The sequence below is a fragment of the Ostrinia nubilalis genome, chromosome 5, assembly GCF_963855985.1.
Source record: "Ostrinia nubilalis chromosome 5, ilOstNubi1.1, whole genome shotgun sequence".
In the NCBI taxonomy this organism is placed as follows: Eukaryota; Metazoa; Arthropoda; class Insecta; order Lepidoptera; family Crambidae; genus Ostrinia; species Ostrinia nubilalis.
In genome coordinates, this window is record NC_087092.1 from 14673309 (window position 1) to 14695143 (window position 21835).

At 34.8% G+C, this 21835-nt stretch overlaps 1 protein-coding gene across 2 annotated transcripts in view; it reads right to left on the reverse strand.

The window, feature by feature from the left end:
* Positions 1 to 16827: 16827 nt before the first annotated feature.
* LOC135072025 (putative nuclease HARBI1) overlaps positions 16828 to 21835 on the reverse strand; it is a 497753-nt gene continuing 492745 nt past the window's right edge. The window contains exons 2-6 of one of the 2 annotated variants that reach the window (XM_063965949.1): positions 18045 to 18174; positions 17693 to 17974; positions 17151 to 17538; positions 16937 to 17070; positions 16828 to 16847 (exon numbers count right to left, since the gene is read on the reverse strand). In XM_063965949.1, coding sequence (XP_063822019.1) covers positions 16940 to 17070; positions 17151 to 17538; positions 17693 to 17974; positions 18045 to 18174 — 931 coding nt within the window. In that variant the 3' untranslated portion in view covers positions 16828 to 16847; positions 16937 to 16939. The other variant, XR_010257348.1, reaches the window with a different exon arrangement.

Here is a 21835-nt window from a genome sequence, read left to right on the forward strand (position 1 = left end):
TGGTGAAGGCCTGGACTCTCGCAAGGTACCAGGTGTCCAACTGAAGGCCTCCTACACTGGCGCTTTTCGTACTCGCGTCAACTACGACCTCCCCGTGTATGTTGCTCTGATCGTCGGATACAATCTGGAAAAAAACGTTGATTCATTACATTTTTGTTTATCATTGTCTTATTTTAGCGTAGGTATTACTTGAATACTGAACAAATTGGGCGTCCTAAATATATCTACACAAAATATTAGTGCTGAGTTGTGGAGAAAAATGTAATATTATCTCAATTTTGCATACTATTGTATATGCCCAAAGGAGCTAAAGACTTTGGCTGATCTATACTAATATTATAAATGAGAAAGTTAATGTCTGTCTGTCACGCTTTCACGCCTAAACCACTGAAGCGATTTTGATGAAATTTGGCATAGAGATAGTTTGAGTCCCGGGAAAGGACATGGGATAGTTTTTATCCCGGTTTTTGAAACAGGGACGCGCGTGATAAGGTTTTTCTGTGACAGACAAAATTCCACGCGGGCGAAGCCGCGGGCGGAAAGCTAGTAAAAAATATATCAACATTAAATTAGATTACAGTAATTATTTGTAACTCTGCTAGCAAAAAAGGTCACTTTAGGGTTAATAACTATTGTTGTAGTTACAATTAAAAGAAAAGCTTATGTTGAGGCCAATCACTAAAGTCTCAGTGCCGAAACTTCGCGCAGAAAAAGGAACATCACTATTGTCTATTCACTACTCTATTATTGTCTATGAAACGACTTCAATTTACGAAACCCAACGTTCTTCTGTACAAATTTTTATAAATCCAATTAAATGGATGAAAATCAAGAAAGTCAGTTTCAATACTACATATTACACAAACAAATGGTGACCCCGACGTGATTGCAACGAGAAAGTCAACGAAACCAATTCAACAAGTCAAACCGTTGAACATTGGAAAAATCCAGCTCATCCTTCAGGAAACCGCCAGTATCCAGCTGCAGCAACTATTCCGAGGGAAGTGCGATTCCTATCCTTGCTACCCATTCCTTCCAGCTTCTATTTGTGTGAATACAGTTGTTAAATCCAATTCAATTCACAGTTGTTAAATAACAGGTAGGTACAAACTACCTACACAACTATTCACGCAAAAATAAGTCTAAATTTCATCTATTTTCATCTTTTTTACGAATTAACTTCATTTATATGGTGTTTCGCAATACTTTTTCACAAATTAAATCGTAAAATACTAGTCCAATTAGCTATATTTCATACTAGCTTTCCGCCCGCGGCTTCGCGCGCGTGGACTACATTATGTACATATTTTACGGAACCCTATTTTTTTCCAAAATAAAATTTAGCCTATGTTACTCGTGGATAATGTAGCTTTCGAATGGTGAAAGAATTTTTAAAAACGGTCCAGTAGTTTTTGAGCCTATTCATTACAACCAAACAAACAAACAAAGTTTTCCTCTTTATAATATTAGTGTAGACAAATAGTTCAGTTTCAAATTACAAATTCAATTCACGAGTGTTAACTGTCAGTTCATATTTTATACTTATCATCATAAATCTTGTTATTACTCCATACTTATACGTACTGCCGAACATTCCAGGTGTATTCCTGCATTCTGAACACGGAAATAATCAAAACCTCTGCCGAGTGTGGCGGGTCCGGTCTTCCAACAATCAACACAGTGCCGTGTGTGTGCGCCTGTGCAGCGATCGGCCGCCTGCGAAACCGGTTTGTTATCTCACAGCATCGAACCGTAACGTATCTTTATTATTTCTTATCGTAAACGTAAACATAATTGCCGTGTGATTCGTTGTTGCGTTAGCAAAATGGCAGATTTAAAGGACCTTATTAAACAACGAGGTAGCATTAGATCTCGATTAACATTATTTGAGAAGTATCTATTGCCTTTGTTGGACTGTAAGGAAACTAGTGCCGTTATTGTAAATGAACTCCGTTTGCGATGCAACAAAATGCGTGATTTATCATGCAATTTCGAGGAAATACAATCCCAAATAGAAATGTTGGATGAAGATACCACTGCTCAAATGAATGAACGGGAAATAACTGAAAATAAGTTCTTTTATTTAATAGCAAAATCACAATCATTATTAGATTACTTTGAAACACAACATAAACAGTGGGCTAATTCAAATGCATTTGTCGAGAGTAGAAATCGTCTGTCAAATAATTTTCTAGTAATCAATTTTGAACTGATTGTCAAGGTAATACAGTTGAAAATTGAATATCAAAGCCAGACTACGCCTAATGTCAGATCAGCCGATGGTAGATGCCAAATTTCCAATATCGCGTACGAAGACGGAGAACTTTGTCAATATAGTGGTACATAAGGGTCATAATTAGTGGATGCCGACGATTTTCGCGCTGTCATCTCAACGACTGCCCACCCTTGTCGTTAGAGCAGTCGACTGGATAGAAAGCATGGAAATAACATGGTGATTGATAAACTAGGTGCAAATAAACATATTTTATAAACACAGAATGCTTTTTGCTTAAATTTGAACATAAATGTACCATAATATAACTTATTACACTTATGTCTGGATTTGTAAGCAGAAATATGGATAGGTACCTACTGGATGGAGTGGATGACATAGTGGATGGAGTGTTTTGTAAAACTGCAAAAAAACTTTACCACTAGCTGCTACTAACTGTAACTTACACAAACTTCTGCCGTTCACCGCTAGGGGCGCTGTGCAATCTGCCATACATTTTGTACGCACTTGGTAAGGTTAAACTTATGGTAGAGCTACAGAACTTTCATATAATAAATTATCATGCGCAAAAATTAGTCTGTTTGGGCCCGCCATACACGGACAGTTCGAGCAATTAGCCAGTGGTCAACATAAAGGCACGGACCGCTTTTGCAGCCAGTCAACAGCTTGAATCTACCATTGATAGGTAACTGCTGGAGTAGTTGGTAGTGAAACTGCTCAACAGGTCACAATTTCATTTTCATTCAAATCAGTAGCAACATTGATTTTGAGGAAGAGGAACCACTGCTACTTTGTAATATTTGCTCGAGCAGTCAGTATAAAATATACCTGGCAACTGAAATTTCACCGTGCCGAAGTAGTCACAACTGCTCGAGCAGTACCGTGTATGTGTGTATGTAGAAATCAGTTGCAGCTAGAAGCTGTCGTAATTGTGTAAGAGTGCCTAAAATGATTTGTGTCTTAGTTTTACTGCTATAAATTTATACTACCCATACCAATATTATAAATGCAAAAGGAATCTGTCTGTCTTGCTTTCAACCGATTTTGATGAAATTTGGCATAGAGATAGTTTAACTCCCGGGAAAGGACATAGATAGTTTTTATCCCGGTTTTTGAAACAGGGACGCGCACGGTAATGTATTTCGGTGACAGACAAAATTCCACGCGGGCGAAGCCGCGGGCGGAAAGCTAGTATAAGTATTATAACCCATGCTTAGAAAGGCACGATAAATGTTGGTCTGGGCTAATATCTCTTTTCGTCATTTTCAAAGGCTTTACAACAGTTTTTAACTGTATTATCACATTGTAACACCTATATTACTATTATGGAAGCAATAAACGTATTGAGTATTGAGTATTTGATAAAATCTAACATTAAGATTGACCCCTTCCCTCGCACACCCACATCTCTCCACCTAGATTAAATTATTGTCATTATTTACTGTGTTCATTTGATTTGGTGCATAATCTGAAAACCATTTAAAGATTTAACCATTTACAATGAAAATAATTAGCTCGAATTCGTATATTTTTTTTATTTGTCATTTTTGACAATTAGTGTAATGTTTTAAATAAGACCGAAAATGATACGATTTTCTTTATGGTTTTTGTATTAGTTTGTTTTTAAAATTCACTTTATAGTAAATTACAGATAAATCCAGATTTAATCACAGTGTTATTTATTAAACTAGCTGTGCCCGCGACTTCGTCCGCGTGGAATAATGACTTTGGGTAGGCACTTTTAATAATTTAGTCTAATTATTTTACAAATAGCTTTTGCCCGCGACTTCGTCCGTGGAGAAGTCGAAAACGTTCTCATACGATTATTTTTAAATGTTTTAACCTCCTGAGTACCAGACATACTTTTTTTGGAGTTTCGTTAAGAAACTTTTGTAGTGCACTACATTATAGTAAGTTAGTATAAAAAAAATACAAAATAAATTATCGAATTGGAAAATCTTGTTTTTCACTATGTCCCTTATAAAGGACAACGGTATTTAATCAATATGTCATTTGTAAAGGACATAGCCATTTTTTGCGGGTTAATCCAGAATATACTACAAATAATAGGTTATTTAAAACATAATTTTATATGTATAATATTAATTTTTAATGTTCTTTATCAAAATTAACGAAATTCAATTTTTTATCAATATAATTCTCAAAATTTAACTTTCTCTTACAAAATCACTATAATTAAACATTAGAAACATTAGAGATCAGTCAGTTCTTCATAATAGTTAGTTTTTAAGACTCATATTTATAAATTCTACATGGAAATTGGTGAAAAAATTGCGATTAGGAGTGAAACACAGGTAGATCCCACATTTTTTGCAGAGAACTGTAGTTTTTTATTACAACCAATGCTTCTGCAGCGCGATTGTTTTACACTATATTCTGGAAAATAGGCAGGCTGCATATATTTTTTAAATTTCTGTTTTTAGTGTGTCATTTGGCCATCTATTTTGAGTGTTAGCATTATTTTGCATAGCTATCTAACGTTGATACCGATGGCGAACCAACACCTCGGTAACGGCCACGACTAAATCCACGCGAATATCCCCGCTCCCGCGATGCAATACTAAGTCGACCTCTTATTGGTGGTAGATATGAGGAATCTGATGATGCATAAGGTGTTGGAGAATCCACAGGAGTGATCAAAGCTATCTCTCCCTTATCCGAGCTACTAGATTCACTGATACGATGGTCATTTGTTCTTTGTTGGAATTTTGGTGGGATAAACTCTGGATTTTCATCGGAATCATCACCAGAAAAGTCCGATACGGAGTCATTCCAGATATCTGCAATGACATCTTTTTTAACCGCTGTAAAAAACTTAAATTTACGTATATGTACTTTACATAGAACATCAGAACTCTAGAATTTTAGTATTAATTACGTGCTATTGTACTTTGCAAAGGACATAAAAAATGAAATTGAGGGTAGGACCACAGTATTTATTTCTTCAACAAAATAGAACTTCAAATCCTTAGTTTATACAACTAATATATTATTTACCACAAAATAACACATATTTACTAATTTTTTCTATAGATGAATAAAGATTTATTTACCTTTGCGCGGACGTACAGTCACAGTTTTATCTTCGGACGCCATTTTAGACAAAATTACAGATGATAGTTGACGTTTTAATTTTTTACCATAGATTAGTGTTGCCAAGTAACATTAAAAGTTACATAGTTTAGTGTTTTCTAGTAAAATGAAGCCAACAGATTTTTTAATTTTTTATGTACTGTGTGTAGGACAAATGTACGCAGGAGGTTAACGTTATTATCTAAATGTTTAAATACTTTTAAAATATAAAAATCAGGTTAAATAAACATGAAAATATTTTTTTCTTATATTTTATGAATATGCAGCTCGGCCTTTGATCCGGTGAAAGTTACTCGGTGGTATTATTTTTTTACAACGAAATCGAAAACTACACCTACCGCAGTATTATTGGTAAACTTTTTTTTTATATTTTCCTACGGGTGCTAGAATCACCAAGCTTCCAGCATGCCACTGGCCGTGGGAGAAGGAGCTTTTCCTCAAGACTACTCCCACTACCTCAAGGGCCTCCGCCAAAACTCTCGCGCGAAAATGAGTTTATGTATACAGCGCAAGCAGGTGCCCGCGGCATGACTTTCATGCATTACTATGCATTGTTGGGCGAGCGCACGCAGTGGGCACCCACTCCGAGGTTAAGTGGAGGCCCCTAGAGTATGGTAGTCGTTAACATGACGTCATGATTGTAAAAAAATGCACTAATGAGTAATTAATATCAACTTTGAAGCAAATCACCACTAAAATAACTTTCTACCCCTTTTTAACATAGTTAGGGGGTGCATTTCACTAAAATACGAAACACGTCTTCCATTAATTCTGTTATAGAATGCTTATGCAAAATTTTAAGTATATTGGACGAAGGAATCTCGTTATTTCATACAAACTTTGCCCCTCCTTTTTACCTCCTTAGGGGTAGAATTTTGGAAAATCCTTTCTTATCAGATGCTTACGTCATACAAAGAACACACCGTCCAAGTTTCAGGTCTTTACGATCAGCGGTTTAGGCTGTGCATTGATCCATCAGTAGCGCGCGTAGTACCTACTTGATCATTATTTTGCTGCGATGTGATTTTAAAACTGGGATATCTCCTAAGATATTTATTGAAATCGAATGGTGTAAAGGGCAAGAATGTTTAAAATTAAATACTTGTGTTGAATAATTTATTTATTTGGATAAGGATTAATATCATGTTTATAAAAACACCTTCGCAAATAATGCATTATTTTAAAACAGATTTTTTTTGCATAAAAATGGTTACTATTAGAGATGGGTAAGTGCTAATAATCCGATTAATAGCAATTGGCTAATAACGGATTAAAAGCAGTTATTAGCCATTAATAGCCAATAATAGCCGATTTCAGATGGTAACCCTGCTATTAATGTTATACTAATGATTAAACATATCCCTTCATAGTTTACAAATTTAACACTTGAAATTTGGAAGGGACGTAGCTTAGGTACCGTAGAGGTGCATTAAGAAAGGAATACCCGAAATTCCCACGGGCACGGGAATTAGCCGGAAAATCCTTTTGTATGAAAAATCTAAACCATGTAAGATAGACGCTTGAAATTTGGCATGCAGGTACCTTAGTAAACTCAAAGCTTAGTTACAAGAGAATATTGCAAACTTCCCACGGGAACGGGAGTTAGCGGGAAAAAACATTTGTATGAAAAAATCTAAACCACGTAAGATAGACGCTTGGAATTTGGCATGCAGGTACCTTAGTAAACTCAAAGCTTAATTATAAGAGGATATTGAAAAATTCCCACGATAACAGGAGTTAGCGGGAAAAAACAGTTGTATGAAAAAATCTAAACCACGTAAGATAGACGCTTGAAATTTGGCATGCAGGTACCTTAGTAAACTCAAAGCTTAGTTACAAGAGGATATTGCAAAATTCCCACGAGAACGGAAGTTAGCGGGAAAAAAACATTTGTATGAAAAAATCTAAACCACGTTAAAAGGAGAAACTGACTGACTTAGTGACATATCAACGCACAGCCTAAACGGCTAAACGTATGCACTTGAAATTTGGAAGGGACGTAGCTTAGGTACCGTAAAGGTGCACTAAGAAAGGAATTCCCGAAATTCCCACGGGAACGGGAATTAGCGGGAAATCCTTTGGTATAAAAAATCTAAACCGCTTAAGTTAGACGCTTGAAATTTGGCATGTAGGTACCTTAGTAAACTGAAAGCTTAGGTACAACAAGGAATTCCCGAAATTCCCACGGCAACGGGAATTATCGGGAAAATCCTTTTGTATGAAAAATCTAAACCGCTTAAGTTAGACGCTTGAAATTTGGCATGCAGGTACCTTAGTAAACTTAAAGCTTAGTTACAACAGGATATTGCAAAATTCCCACGGGAACGGGAGTTAGCGGTAAAAAACATTTGTATGAAAAAATCTAAACCGCGTAAGATAGATGAAGGGGGTAAAACGGGATCCTCGCGTACGAAGTCGCGGGCGGCCGCTAGTACATTGTGAGTCTTAAGAAAGTGCACATTATGAAAATAGGCGGAACTACTAAACCTATTTTTATCGACAAATAAGTCAAAAAATATGTGAGTTTTTACTATTTATTGACATTTTCTGAGTATTTTATGTATTTTTTTAGTATCGCCTGTTATTAAGCACTAACGGCCGCCCGCGACTTCGTACGCGTGGATCCCGTTTTACCCCTTCATCTATCTTACGCGGTTTAGATTTTTTCATACAAATAGTTTTTCCCGCTAACTCCCGTTCCCGTGGGAATTTTGGAAAATCCTGTTGTAACTAAGCTTTAAGTTTACTAAGGTACCTCCATGCCAAATTTCAAGCGTCTAACTTAAGCGGTTTAGATTTTTCATACAAAAGGAGTTTCCCGCTAATTCCCGTTCCCGTGATAATTTCGGGAATTCCTTGTTGTAACTAAGCTTTAAGTTTACTAAGGTACCTACATGGTAAATTTGAAGCGTCTAACTTAAGCGGTATACTTTTTTCATACAAAAGGATTTTTTAGATAATTCCCGTTCCCGTGGGAATTTCGGGAATTCCTTGTTGTAACTAAGCTTTAAGTTTACTAATGTACCTACATGCCAAATTTCAAGCGTCTGACTTAAGTGGTTTAGATTTTTCATACAAAAGGATTTTCCCGCTAATTCCCGTTCCCTTGGGAATTTCGGTAATTCCTTTCTTAGTGCACCTCTACGGTATTTAAGCTACGTCCCTTCCTTTCGAGTGCCTACGTTTAGCCGTTTAGGCTGTGCGTTGATCTGTCACTAAGCCAGTCAGTTTCTCCTTTTTATATATTTAGATTCTTTTTTAACTACAATGTCGTTTATATAAATTACATTGATGTTTTTTTAGTTCTTTTTTGTTTCTTTGAGTAATATTTGATTTTAATATTGATTTGATTTTAAAGGTGGAAGAAAAAACGTAAGAAACTATTAATAGCAGGGTTACTAGCCAATGGATGGCTATTAATGGCTATTAATAGATAATAATCAGTTATTATCCAAACTAGCTGGCTACAAACCCATCTCTAGTTACTATGAGCCAACCTTAAAAGATAGACATATGCTACCGCGGACTTTTTTAAAGAGCTTTTAAAGGGGAACAATCCTGTCATACATGATTTTTGCGAAACTTTAACCGTTTACGCAGCATCAGCTCTCAAAAGGTAAAAATTCATTGATTTGAAATATTCTTGATTGGTGCTCCGCTCCTATTGGTCTTAGCGTGATGATAAATAGCCTAAAGCCTTCAGGAACTAACGGGCTATCCAACACAAAAATAATTTTTCAAATCGGTCCAGTAGTTCCTGAGATTAGCGCGTTCAACCAAACAAACAAACAAACAAACAAACTCTTCAGCTTTATAATATTAGTATAGATATACCTATATATAAAAATGTCTTCATTAAAGTAAATATATTATGTAATTTTAACAGAGGGACTTATATTAGGCTGTCTTTACATAACTAAATTATTATTTTATAGCTCTAATGTAAACTTTCATCAATCATTCCTCCCTCCAATCCAATGACATATAAAAACATCTTAAAGATGACCTAAACTCTATGCCTAAACTGAACTGTCCCACCAAACTCATTGATAAGGGGGCGCTACCGTCGTTCAACTATATAGTTTCCAACATGGCAAAAATCGGAACCAGCGATCAGGTATTGACGGTGGCGCCCCGCTGCCAATGTCAAGGTTTTATTTCTATCATATTTTTTTTACCACCAAAACTGTCAGATGCTATTTTTCAAATAGCCCTATCCTACTATTTGATACAAAATCTAACGAAATGAATACTTTACATTTCTTGTGGGCTGCCCACAGGGAAGAATTGCGGAGAAGGCGGAAAATGCGAGAATTAGCCAGAATATGAAGAAAATTTTGAAGACATGCCAGAGCTTCTGTTCAAGCAACGTTACAGGCTTAACAAAGGCCAATTTCAGGAGCTTTGTCATATATTGAAACAGGAAACCTCTTTGCGGGGAAATACAATAATTTCTCTGGAATCCAAGGTTTAATATCTTACATAATATTATTTAAATGCGAAAGTGTGTGTGAATGTATGTTTATGCGAGTATAAAGATAAAGATACATTTATTTGTTCAAACATGTGTAGGTACCTACATAAGGTGTTAAGTCAGCATTTAAAATGGTATCAACATGTCTTACCTTTGCGGTGTACAAATTAAAATTAAATTAAAAGAGTCGACTCTTTCACGCAAAAACTAGTGAAGGGATTTTGTTGAAACTTTATAGTATTATTGTATAAACGTCATAATAACATCCTAATAATATTATAAATGCGAAAGTTTGGATGTCTGGATGTCCGTATGGATGTTTGAGTTTGTTACTCTTTCACGCAAAAACTACTGAACGGATTTTAATGAAACCTTACAGTATTATTTTTTATAACACAGAATAACATTATAGGCTATAGGGGTAAAACAGGATCCACGCATACAAAGTCGCGGGCGGCCGCTAGTGCCCAATATATTGTTTGGATAAATTATCTATCAAATTATTATCTTCTTAGTTTCTTCTCCCTTTTCTTTATTTTAAGAAATGCTGTCAAAATATCTGATTACTTAACTAAAACTTGTAATATTGTTTTAGATGAGCTGCCTGCAGGATCTGTTGCAACAGCCACTTTTCTGGAGCATTTTAACAATTTATTTGATTTACTTAATGCGCATGCATTCACCAGACTGGCAAGAAGGGAAGCAATCAGTGTGTATAATATTAATTAAAAGATTTTGTTTAATAGAGAACAGAAGGTTCTCCACTGAATCTGCCTAGTAAAGGATGCCAAAAAAAAAATATTAAAAAATTCATACCTCCTTGTTTTATTGAAGCAGCTCTATAATGTACATTTGTTTAGTTTTGACCAAGTTAGAGCAGTTAAGCCATAAAATTTGTTTCTTCATAACTTCTTGCTTTAAATTAAATGAATGAATGAATAAATAAAACTTGAATAATTGTGAAAGAACTGCGCTGCCCAGACAGTAGATTTATTAAATTAGTTATAGCTTTCGATGTTTAGGTTTCACAAATTGAATACCTTACTATGAAGTTTTCACAGTTATATCCTAAATCCTCTCAAAATTTGGTTGTGTTGGATGAGTTTTTTGAAAAGATCAATCTGTCCAGGGATATCCGTAACCGAAACTTTCGGTTATCCGAAACCGTAACCGATTTAAAAGTTTCGGATGTAGGCAGTTTTAATTGTTTTTGTATAGCATTATATGTAAAGGCAAAACAGTCTGATTTACCTTTATAATGCCATCTAGTATAAATTTATATTATTTATTCGATGTAAAGTGTGCGGCCATGAATGAACCGAAAAAAATATCCGTAACCGAAACCGGTATAATGTTATTCCTATATCCGTAACCGTATCCATAACCGAAACTACATAATATCCATAACAGCCCTAAGTAACTCAGTCCACACGCACATGGCTCAAGGGTATAGGTATTTACAGCTTAATTACTATCCATTCGCTTTAAGTTTGCCGCTGGCGATATGACGTCACTCGAAGGGAAACGTCTATAACTATAACAAACTATATTTAGAATGTTTTTTATTTATTAATATTGATAAGAATTGTGTATTTGCATAAAATAAGACACATTAATTGCGTTTAATCACTAACCGATTGCCTTGAATCGCGGTTGGGGGAGGGGACGCGCGTTTAGTTATGGAGTAGTGTCGATGGGAATGAAGATGTATGGTCCTTATAAATAACCCATTACCCAGGACACTACTGGCTTGGTAGTGTAGAAGGGAAAAAATATTCCCCACGACCCCTTATTACCCACCGCACTACCAAACCACACTACCAGTAGTGTCGTGGGGAATATTTTTTCCCTTCTACACTACCAAGCCAGTAGTGTCGTGGGTAATTAATAAGGGCCATACATCTTCATTCCCATCGACACTACTACCATAACTAAATATAAAATTTGTAAAATTTTGATTAATTTGTAATCATTTATGTTTATATGCAACCCTAACGTCTATTCAAATTTTCAGTTTGACGGAATTTACTGAAAATAAAATATTGCTTAAAAGGGCTTATGTAATAAAATCTTCATAACTTTGCGTGAAATAAAAAGAAAAATTCAATTATATTGACACCATAACTAAAAGTAAAATTTGTAAAATTTTGGATTGTTTTGTAATAAATTATGTTTATATGCAACCCTAACCTCTGTGCAATTTTGGAGTTTGACGGAATTTACTGAAAATAAAATATTACATAAAAAGGGCTTATGTTCATGTTACGGTAAATGTGATAAAAGTGAAAATTATGAATAATTACCTCATGATTGGATAAATGTGATGATTAATATGAAATCATTTATGTATGTAAGTATAAAACTAACTAAAACTGGGTGGCCCAAGGGCCTATTTGACACTTTAAATCAAAACATTATGTTATGGGCATCTTGGAAAAGTAATACATATTATGCAAGAAACATTCTAAACTCATTATGCCAAATTATCTTAATAAGTATATGATATATCAAAACTTTCAAATGTGTGGCTGTACACTAGCACTGTACAAGAGCCGTTGTTCTCTTTTATGATATTTGTTAGTACTTACTAAGGTTACATTATTAAATAATCAATGTTAAATGTAATTCATTTATTAGGTACTTTTACCTCGACTGTCGGTAATTATTCATAATAACCGGTGACTATTAATAATTTTCAATTTATCATATTTACCGTAACATATTATATACCAAAACCTTCGTAACTTTGCGTGAAATAAAAAGAACAATTAAAATAAATAATATATTTAACATACATCTTCAGCTCGTACGTAAAAGAAATCAATATCAAGTTAGTAAAACAAAAATACAGTCACTGTTTTGCAATTGCTGAGTCTTATTTGAATTTCAAACACTTTCCAATATGAAAGCCAAAAATGAAGGAAATGAAAAACACGTCATAATTCACGCATTTCCAACGACGATGTAATTACACGTGTACAAAAAATGCAACTAATTAATGGGGAGATAGCTTTAGGCCATTTCAAGGTTGTTAAGTTATCGTAGCTTGTCAAGTGCGTGGCCTAAAGTTATCTCCCCATTAATTAGTTGCATTTGTACACGTGTAATTACATCGTCGTTTGAAATGCGTGAATTATGACGTTTTTTTTTATTTCCTTCATTTTTGGTTTTTATATTTGAAAGTGTTTGAAATTCAAATAAGACTTTCAGCAATCGCAAAACTGTGACTGTATTTTTGTTTACAGATCGGTTTAATTTTGAATGCCACCCTTCTAAAATATTATTTGTGCGGTGGTGTTCGCCAAAGACGCTTATAATGTTTTTGAAATGAGATTTGTTGAACCAAAAACGTTCCATATAATTGATAAATTTTGGCATTTCGATTTCGTCTCCACACTCTCCTTTAATATAACACCAACCATCGGTAATATTTTCCGCTGGGATTAATGGGAGTGCCGCAGTTAAAGATATAATCCTTCTTTCAGCCTTAATTTTCGTGTGTCCTAAACTTTTTGCTTTTCGCCAAACAGCCCTGCACCAATGATAGTAGCAACCAACAATTTTGGCTTTCGGAAATATATTAATTAATGCATTAATTATTGCCATTTCATAATCACAGTGTATTTTTGTTACTTGAAATTGCGGCAATTGTGATTTTATAAGGTTAAAAAGAATAATGTAACTATCAGCTTTCCGGTCGGACATTAATGCAAAGAACAATGGGATTACATTGTTCGTTTCTATGGAACTGTTCATCTCTGCATGCACTGTAAATAGCTGTTCAAAAGGCGCTGGGCAGCTTTTAAACGTGCCATCAATAAAAATTTCACTAATTTCTTCAATTTTGTCACGCGAGTCAGGTGTACAAAACACTATAATTCTTCTACCATTATAATAATAATCAGCCAAAACAAAATCATTATACGTCTTTGGAACAACTACTTCTTCTATATTACGAAAAACAGTTTTGGGAACCCCTTCAAATTTGTTCCTTGCGTTGTACAGTTGGTGTTTTACACTTTCAAATTTTGGAATTTCCATTAAAAGATCCATGCCTTTATTTTTTAGGTCTAATATTTTGTTATCGTATAATTTTGGGATAGGTTCATCGGATTCTTGAACTATCTTCTTCAAATTTGAAATTTCCATTAATTTAATATTTTTGTCCACATCCGGGTTACACGTGTGTGTTTTTTTCGTCAAAATACGTTCATCCTAAAATAAATGAATTAATGTATACATATTATATAGTTTTCAAAAGAAAAGAAATAAGAAAATTCGTAAGTAAGTAGGTACTTACTTTAATAGTTATTGACCCTAAACATTTTAGATTACGATAATTGGAACATCGCCAAATTGCCGCTCCACTCTTATATTTCTTAAGGATATGGTACTTGTATTTCTCATGCAGCAAAGCTGTACCTCCATTAATTTGAATGAAAGTCAAATTAGTATCATCTTTCGACATGTCTGCAATAAAATTAAGGAATAAAACACAATTCCCCAATCACGGAGATACAAACAAATTTCAGTAATGTATCCATTGAGGTAGTAGGTACCTACTTCAGTAATTATAAATCTAAATGAATGTATTAATAATAAATGACATACCCATTGCATGAAACCAGGAATTATGAATATTATTAATTAAATAATTTTAAGCTGCGGCGCGAAGTAGGTACTTAACAAAATGAATAAAAATTATAATTTTCTCTTACTCAAGCATCAAACTTTGTCAGGCTTTGTCATTATTTTATTTTCAGTAAATTCTGTTGAACTGCAAATATTCATACGGTCTTATTCATAATAAAATGCTAATATAGGTTTAAAACCTACATTAGCTAAAACGTTTGATAGGCTTAAAACACTCTTATAAACCTCTGATAAAAAACGTTATTCATAATCGTTTACAAACCTTTGATAGCTAAAACAGAGTTTAATATTTTCTTTCCACAGACTATACAAAAAGAATGAACGAAAACAGCTTTTTTGGTGATTTAACTTGATGGACCATGTAAAATCATAGACAAATCGCAGAAAAAAAAAACAAAAAATTGGCAGCTGTGACGTTTTACTTACTGACATTGACATTTGGCACGAAAATTTAATAAAGTTTTCGGTTTTTTCGATCAACTCCCAAGTTTTATCAAACTTTTATAAAACTTGGGATTGTATGTTCTGGATTCTGTACCTCTTACCCTGTACTCTGCAATAAGCTCTTACGACGACCCGGCTAGTTACATCGGATACTAATTATGTCCATGACGAAGGAGAACAGACCGCCTAAAAGGCAACGATCAGAAAACTGGTTGGAGGAAGATAAGGTAGTACTTATTTTTAGCCTGATAAAGTGCCTACTAATTTTTGTAGCATGGTTTTATTTATGTTTGACGCCTAGTGTTTGCTTTTCAGTATTTGCTGAAAGAGTTGGTGAAAGAAAGAGTAAATGCAATCGAAAATAAAAATACAGACACTAACACGAATAAACGGAAGGTTGCGGCTTGGGCTGATTTACAAACAACGTTGGTACATCTTTTGATTTCTGCCTTCAATATAAAATTTTGCCTTTACCTGTAATTCAAAATCCTGTCATTTCTTTTTCAGGTTTAATTCAATGTGCGCTGGTATGAACCGCTCCATTACCCAGTTAAAATCGCAATGGAGCCTCATAAAAATCAGTGCGAAGAAAGACAAGACCATTGCTAGGCAGGCTCAAATTAAAACTGGCGGTGGTCCACCATTATCAGTGCCTGACGATAGGGCTGATGATATAGCATCTTGGTTGCCCAATGAATTTGTAGTCGATGTTAACAGATTTGACTCGGACTCAAATAAAAGTGAATTAATTAACATTCAAGAGGAGGAATCAACTCAAAATACGCAAGATCAGGAATTGATAAATAATGAAGAAATCCAATATGAATTGGTGGTACTTGATGAAGAAATAGAAGATACACATGCTTGTACTACTAGAGGCATATTGGAAGATAAAGAAAATAAAAAAGTAGAGGCAAAAGAAAATAAAGCAAAACCTAATTTTAAAGCACCAGCAATCAAAAAAAAAGGAAACTGTTAAACAAAGAAGGCTTAATTGATTTAAGCAAAGTTAGGATTTCCGAAATTGCAGAAACAGAATCAAAATGCCGGATTGAACTGCATGAAGTTCAAATGGAAAACGAACGGAAGAAAGGGAGAAACTTGGATCTTGAGCATCAATTATTACAGGAAAAACTTAAATATTACACTCACATTAATAAAGAATAATAAGTCTTTTGATGTTAAAGTTTTTCAAGTACTAACAGATTCTAAATAATAAGTTAGTTCCTCCCTTACTTCTGTTTGTTTTTAATTTGTATTTTATGCAGTTCCAATCCGCATTTTGATTGTGTTTCTGCAATATATTTAGACGGCTATGAATATGTTTACTAGTCATAACTTAATAAGAGTTTGAGATTACTATTAACTAGCTGTTGCCCACGACTCCGCCTGCGTAGACTACTATTTCTGTAACCTACAGGATCTGTGCATTTTTCCAGGATAAAAAGAAGCCTATATGTTATTCGAGACTATATAATCTATCTGTTTTAGCAATTTATTTGTTTATAAGAATTGAACTGTGATTTTTAGTAAGTAAGTTTAATAATTGTACTTAAATTAGTGATATAAAGTAAATACACATATGCCTAGTCACAAACATTCGCCTTTATAATAATAGTGTAAATTATGGTTATTTTGTTTTAAATGTAGAAGGTTGATAACCTCCGAATAGAAACGTTTATACTTAAGCAATTTCTTTGTTTTAAAGAATTGAACTGTGATTTTTAATAAGTAAGTTTGTTGAAACTAATTGTACTTAAATTAGTGATATAAAGTAATTTGTTTTGAATTTTTGCAGAATAATTGCTTTTTTAAAGAGAACTACAGGTTTTGTTTTTGTGATAGTAACAAATTGGACTGAAAATTGAAATACAGGTATTTTTCAATCAAATATTCTTTTTATTTTCATTAAGATGCCAGGAACAGTATCTGAAAAATTAAAATACAACATTTTCATGAACTCAAATGACATTACATAAAAGTAAATCGTTGGAATTTATCAAAATGTATTTTAGTACCATTCAAAAATGTTGATTTATAAAATTTTGTAGTATCAACTGCGACCTACGCCTCAACAATGAAGGTCGGTTGTCGTGAACACTGTTCTCCGTCGAAAGTTGCGGAGTTACAGGGACCTGCTCCATATGTTGTTCTGAAAAATATTATGAATTTGTCAACATTTTGTCATAAAGATTTGTATTCCTTATGTACAGTCAAATTGATAACATTTACCTAACAATGTGTCATTCATATCAATGGCTATATTATGTAATACAGCCAATGCTATGATCACAGCTTTTCCATTTTGGAGGCTTACTGGTAAGCCATGGAGTAGGCATTGGAACCGCTGCTTCCACACCCCAAAACACCTTTCAACAGTGTTCCTAGTTGAGATGTGAGCATTATTGTATGCTTCTTCTTCTGGACGACTAGGCCTTAAAATAGGTGTAAATAGATATGGCAGAAGAGGGTAGCCCGAATCGCCAATAAGGCGTCCTCTAAACTGCCTATCCTCAAATCGTTGTTTTATATTGCTCTCCATAAAAATTCGACTGTCATGTGTACTGCCTCGCCATCTAGCCACTATATCCATTATTTTGAGGTCAGCATCACAGACAACCTAAAATAAAAAAAACAGTATCCTGTAGGTAATCCATCCAATAATATAGTGTTGAATGTTGCTAAAATTTAGATCATACAAAGTAAAAATTATAGACATTATTAAAACAAATCTTTCTCTGTTGTAAACTGTATAAAATCAAAATATATTTTACCTGAACATTCAGGGAATAATAGCCTTTTCTATTAATATAGTACTGGGCCATGTCACCTCCGGTTTTTTTAATTTTAATGTGGGTGCAATCTATGGCTCCTATCACCCCAGGAAAATTTTTAATTGCTCTAAATTTGGCACTAATTCTTTCCTGCTCTCCTATAGTGATAGGCATTTTGATGAAGGAATTTGCCTTATTCGCGATTGCATGCGCGACTCTGGCGCATATCCGGCTCACTGTCGGCTGACTTAGGCCATGGAGGTCACCAGCATCATCTTGTACCTGAAAATGTATGAAAATAATTATAGCAGCCACGACAAAGGGATAAAATAAAACACTTTTTTGTGCTTACCTCACGACGTCCCCAACATCTTATGGCCACTAAAACTTGCAGTTCAGGACACGTGCCACCACCTCTAGCGCTCTGAACCAGATCATCTTCCACCAAATCTATGATGGTGCGCACTGTGTCCTTATTGAACCTATATTTTATTTTAAAATTTAGGTCCCGCAAATCGAATGGGTTGCTTCGTTGGCGGTAGAGCTTTCTACGTCGCGCTGGGTCGGCATTATTGGCTAAATGCACAATTGCATTTATAGCATTCATTTTCACAAGCAAGGATCACAGCAAGGATATTTTGAATAAATAAACCAACGAAGTGACATTCATATGAAATGACATTTATAAAAGTTAGGTTAAAATAGGTTTATTAGAGCTTTAAACAAGGCCCGAGCTCTCGATAACTTATCACACAGTTATAAGAGGATTTTAGCGCTAAATGACGATTATGAATAACAATTTTTATCAAACGTTTTATAAACCTCTAATAAGCATTTGATAAAATGTGAAAAATGATTATGAATAAGACCGATAGAGGTTGAGATTGCATACAACGTGTCCCAAAATTCAATAATTAAATATTTTTAGTTCATTGTAAATTAATTGTAAATAGCTAAATAAATAACACATTAGTTAATCCTAATAATATTCAGTTCAGTATTCTGAAAATCTTGTTTTATACTTTTTCAGCGTCGTTTTTTGTCGTTGTTGGGTTTTGGGTTGGCAGGGCATATAGTACGCAGAACTGACGGCCGATGGGGCAGCAAGGTTCTGGAATGGAGGCCGCGTACCGGAAAACGCAGCGTGAGACGTCCACCTACAAGGTGGACTGACGACATCGTAAAGGTAGCAGGGAAGCGCTGGATGCAGGCTGCTACCAATCGATCAACGTGGAAAGCATTAGGGGAGGCCTATGATGATGATGATGATGATGGGTTTTAGTTTTTTTGCTTTTTATTATTTGTACTATTTTGATGTTAAAGTGTATTTGTGGCGCATAATATTAACAAAAATTAAATTGATGAACTAATAAGTAGTAAAGAAGCTATGAACGAAAAGATGTATATAATTCCTAGAATTCATACATTTCCTGTAACATATATATTCAAAATGTACAAGTAAAGCGCTTTCAAATGATACCAAACGGCATATTTATCTTAACTTTATTTTTTACTCTGTATGGTTTGTCCGCTAGAGGGCGCCACATTAGATTTTGTGAAACCCCATATTATAGCCTATAACCAGCGGACAATTAAGACGCTTCTAATGATATGTCATTTGTCGAATTCTGATAAGTAGTTTAGAAGTTACGAGGGAACAGATGAACATACACACATAGCCTGTCAAAATCATAACCCTCCTTTTGCTTTGCCGTAGTCGGGTAAAAATAATTTAATTTTTGTTTTTCTTTCACGCAAAGTTATATAGGTATAAGCCTTTTTAGGTAAAATTTTATTTACAGTAAATTCCGTCAAACTGCAAATTTGCACAGAGCTTAAGGTTGCATATAAACATAATTTATTACAAAACAGTCCAAAATTTTACAAATTTTACATTTAGTTATGGTAGTAGTGTCGATGGGAATGAAGATGTATGTTACCCACGACACTACTGGCTTGGTAGTGCAGAAGGGAAAAAATATTCCCCACGACACTACTGGTAGTGTGGTTTGGTAGTGCGGTGGGTAATAAGGCCCCACGACACTACTGGTAGTGTGGTTTGTTGGTGCGGTCGGTCAGAAGGGCGGCAAACTTAGCGCGAACGGGTAGTATGTGAGCCATTCCACACGTGTACATAGGTACGAGTAGTACCTATGGCATGCTATGCTAATAATAATTATTATTGTCTTTGCAACACGTCTAGCATAAATATGAAGGGTATACCTACTAGGTAAAAATAGGTGATTTATTGTAGGGCTTTTGTTCACACGGAAAAAATGACAAAGTTTTTTGTTACTTATCAAATAGGTAGTAGTAACATATATGTAGAAAACAGGAACTTAGATGCCAACGAAAGAAAATAGGCTATCAAATGTTGTTTTGGGGACTTACCTTTATAAAAATATCACATTTAAAAATTCATACCATTTGTTGTTATTTAAAAAACAATGTCAATTTTGACGATTAACTGAAAGTCTATTATCTATGAATATAGTAGCGATATATGGTATCCAGCGGCAATGGCAGTGCAACATTTTGACAATGACTGTAGTTATCATACTTCGAGTTTGTCCATGGAGACGGCAAAAGTCCTTTAGTTGGCCATAAAGTAAACTTAACGAAAAATGTTACTTAATTGATACCGAGGCGCAACCTGGAAGCATTGCTAAGTGTGCTCCTCGTTACTGGTTCATCGTTCGTCATCGTCATTGTTCGTAAAAACCGGGTCGCGGCAGGCAAATAATAAAATTAGTCTTATGTCTTCTCCCTTATTAACTTCGATGGATAAATAGCTAAACCTCCTTGCGCGTAACTGACGTTTGTTGGAAAACCGATTTTTTCAGGCCATCGGATTTTAATTTCAAAAGTCATTGACCAATCCCAGTTCATATAATAACTATTATGACGTTTTCTATTGGCCAAAAGATTTAACTCTCTAAAAATCCGCGTGCAACCATATCCTGCTTAAATATTGTGCACTTTATTGAGCACAGATTAAACAAGCTAAATGACAAATAGAATAGATTGAAATGACAGATTGCACTTGAATTACCCTACAGGAGTCTTCATCCAACACAACTTCAAATCACATCAATATTAAACTGCCACCTTTAAAAATTCCACCATTCAATGGAAATGCAAATGATTGGTTGGCCTTTCGAGACACTTATTTATCACTTATCCATCAAAATGATAGCATTGATAATATCAATAAATTCCATTACCTTAAATCTTACTTGGAGGGTCCGGCTAGTTCTGTCATCAATTCTGTTACAGTTTCTTCAGATAATTATGAAATAGCATGGAACCTACTTTGTGAGCGATATGATAATAAGCGTCTCTTAATCAATGAACATGTTAAGTGTTTATTTTCAATTGAATCATTAACCAAAGAGTCTCACAGCGGAATTAGAAATCTAATAGACAGTTTATCAAAGAATTTGAACGCACTAAATAATTTAGGTGAACCAACAGACAAATGGGACACACTTATCATCTATATGGCCTCGGCGAAGTTGGACAGCGCTACTGCCCGTCGGTGGGAAGAGTGTAGAAGCAGCAATGATTCTCCTTCACTGGATGAGTTCTTATCATTCCTTCGTCAGAGAGCTAACTTACTAGAGACTGTAAATGCAAGTAAAATTGTTAACAATAAGCATGAGAAACGTCATAGCTTCCAATCATTTCACAGTTCATCGGTCAATGCATCACCTGCTAAGCAGTGCCTCATCTGTAAGCAAGATTGTCATAGGTTGTATGAGTGTTCTGTGTTCAAATCAATGCCCGTTAGTGAGCGAATTTCTAAACTTACCTCATTAAAACTGTGCAACAATTGCCTTCGTGAAGGTCATCAAACCCATCAATGCAGGTTGGGTGGCTGTCGTATTTGTCATAAAAAACACAATACACTGATACATAGACAAAATTCGTTGCAATATTCACAAACTAAACAAATTAATAGTGATGACAATAAAGTAAATAACTTACCTCAAACTACTAGCAACTCACCTAGTCCTGTCACTGGCTCCACTCCATCTGGTTCTGCTTCCTCCGTGACTATGTCTGCTACCTCCTCTGGTCAAGCACTCCTCTCTACGGCATTAGTCAAGGTGAGAAACAACAACAAAGTGTACACACTTAGAG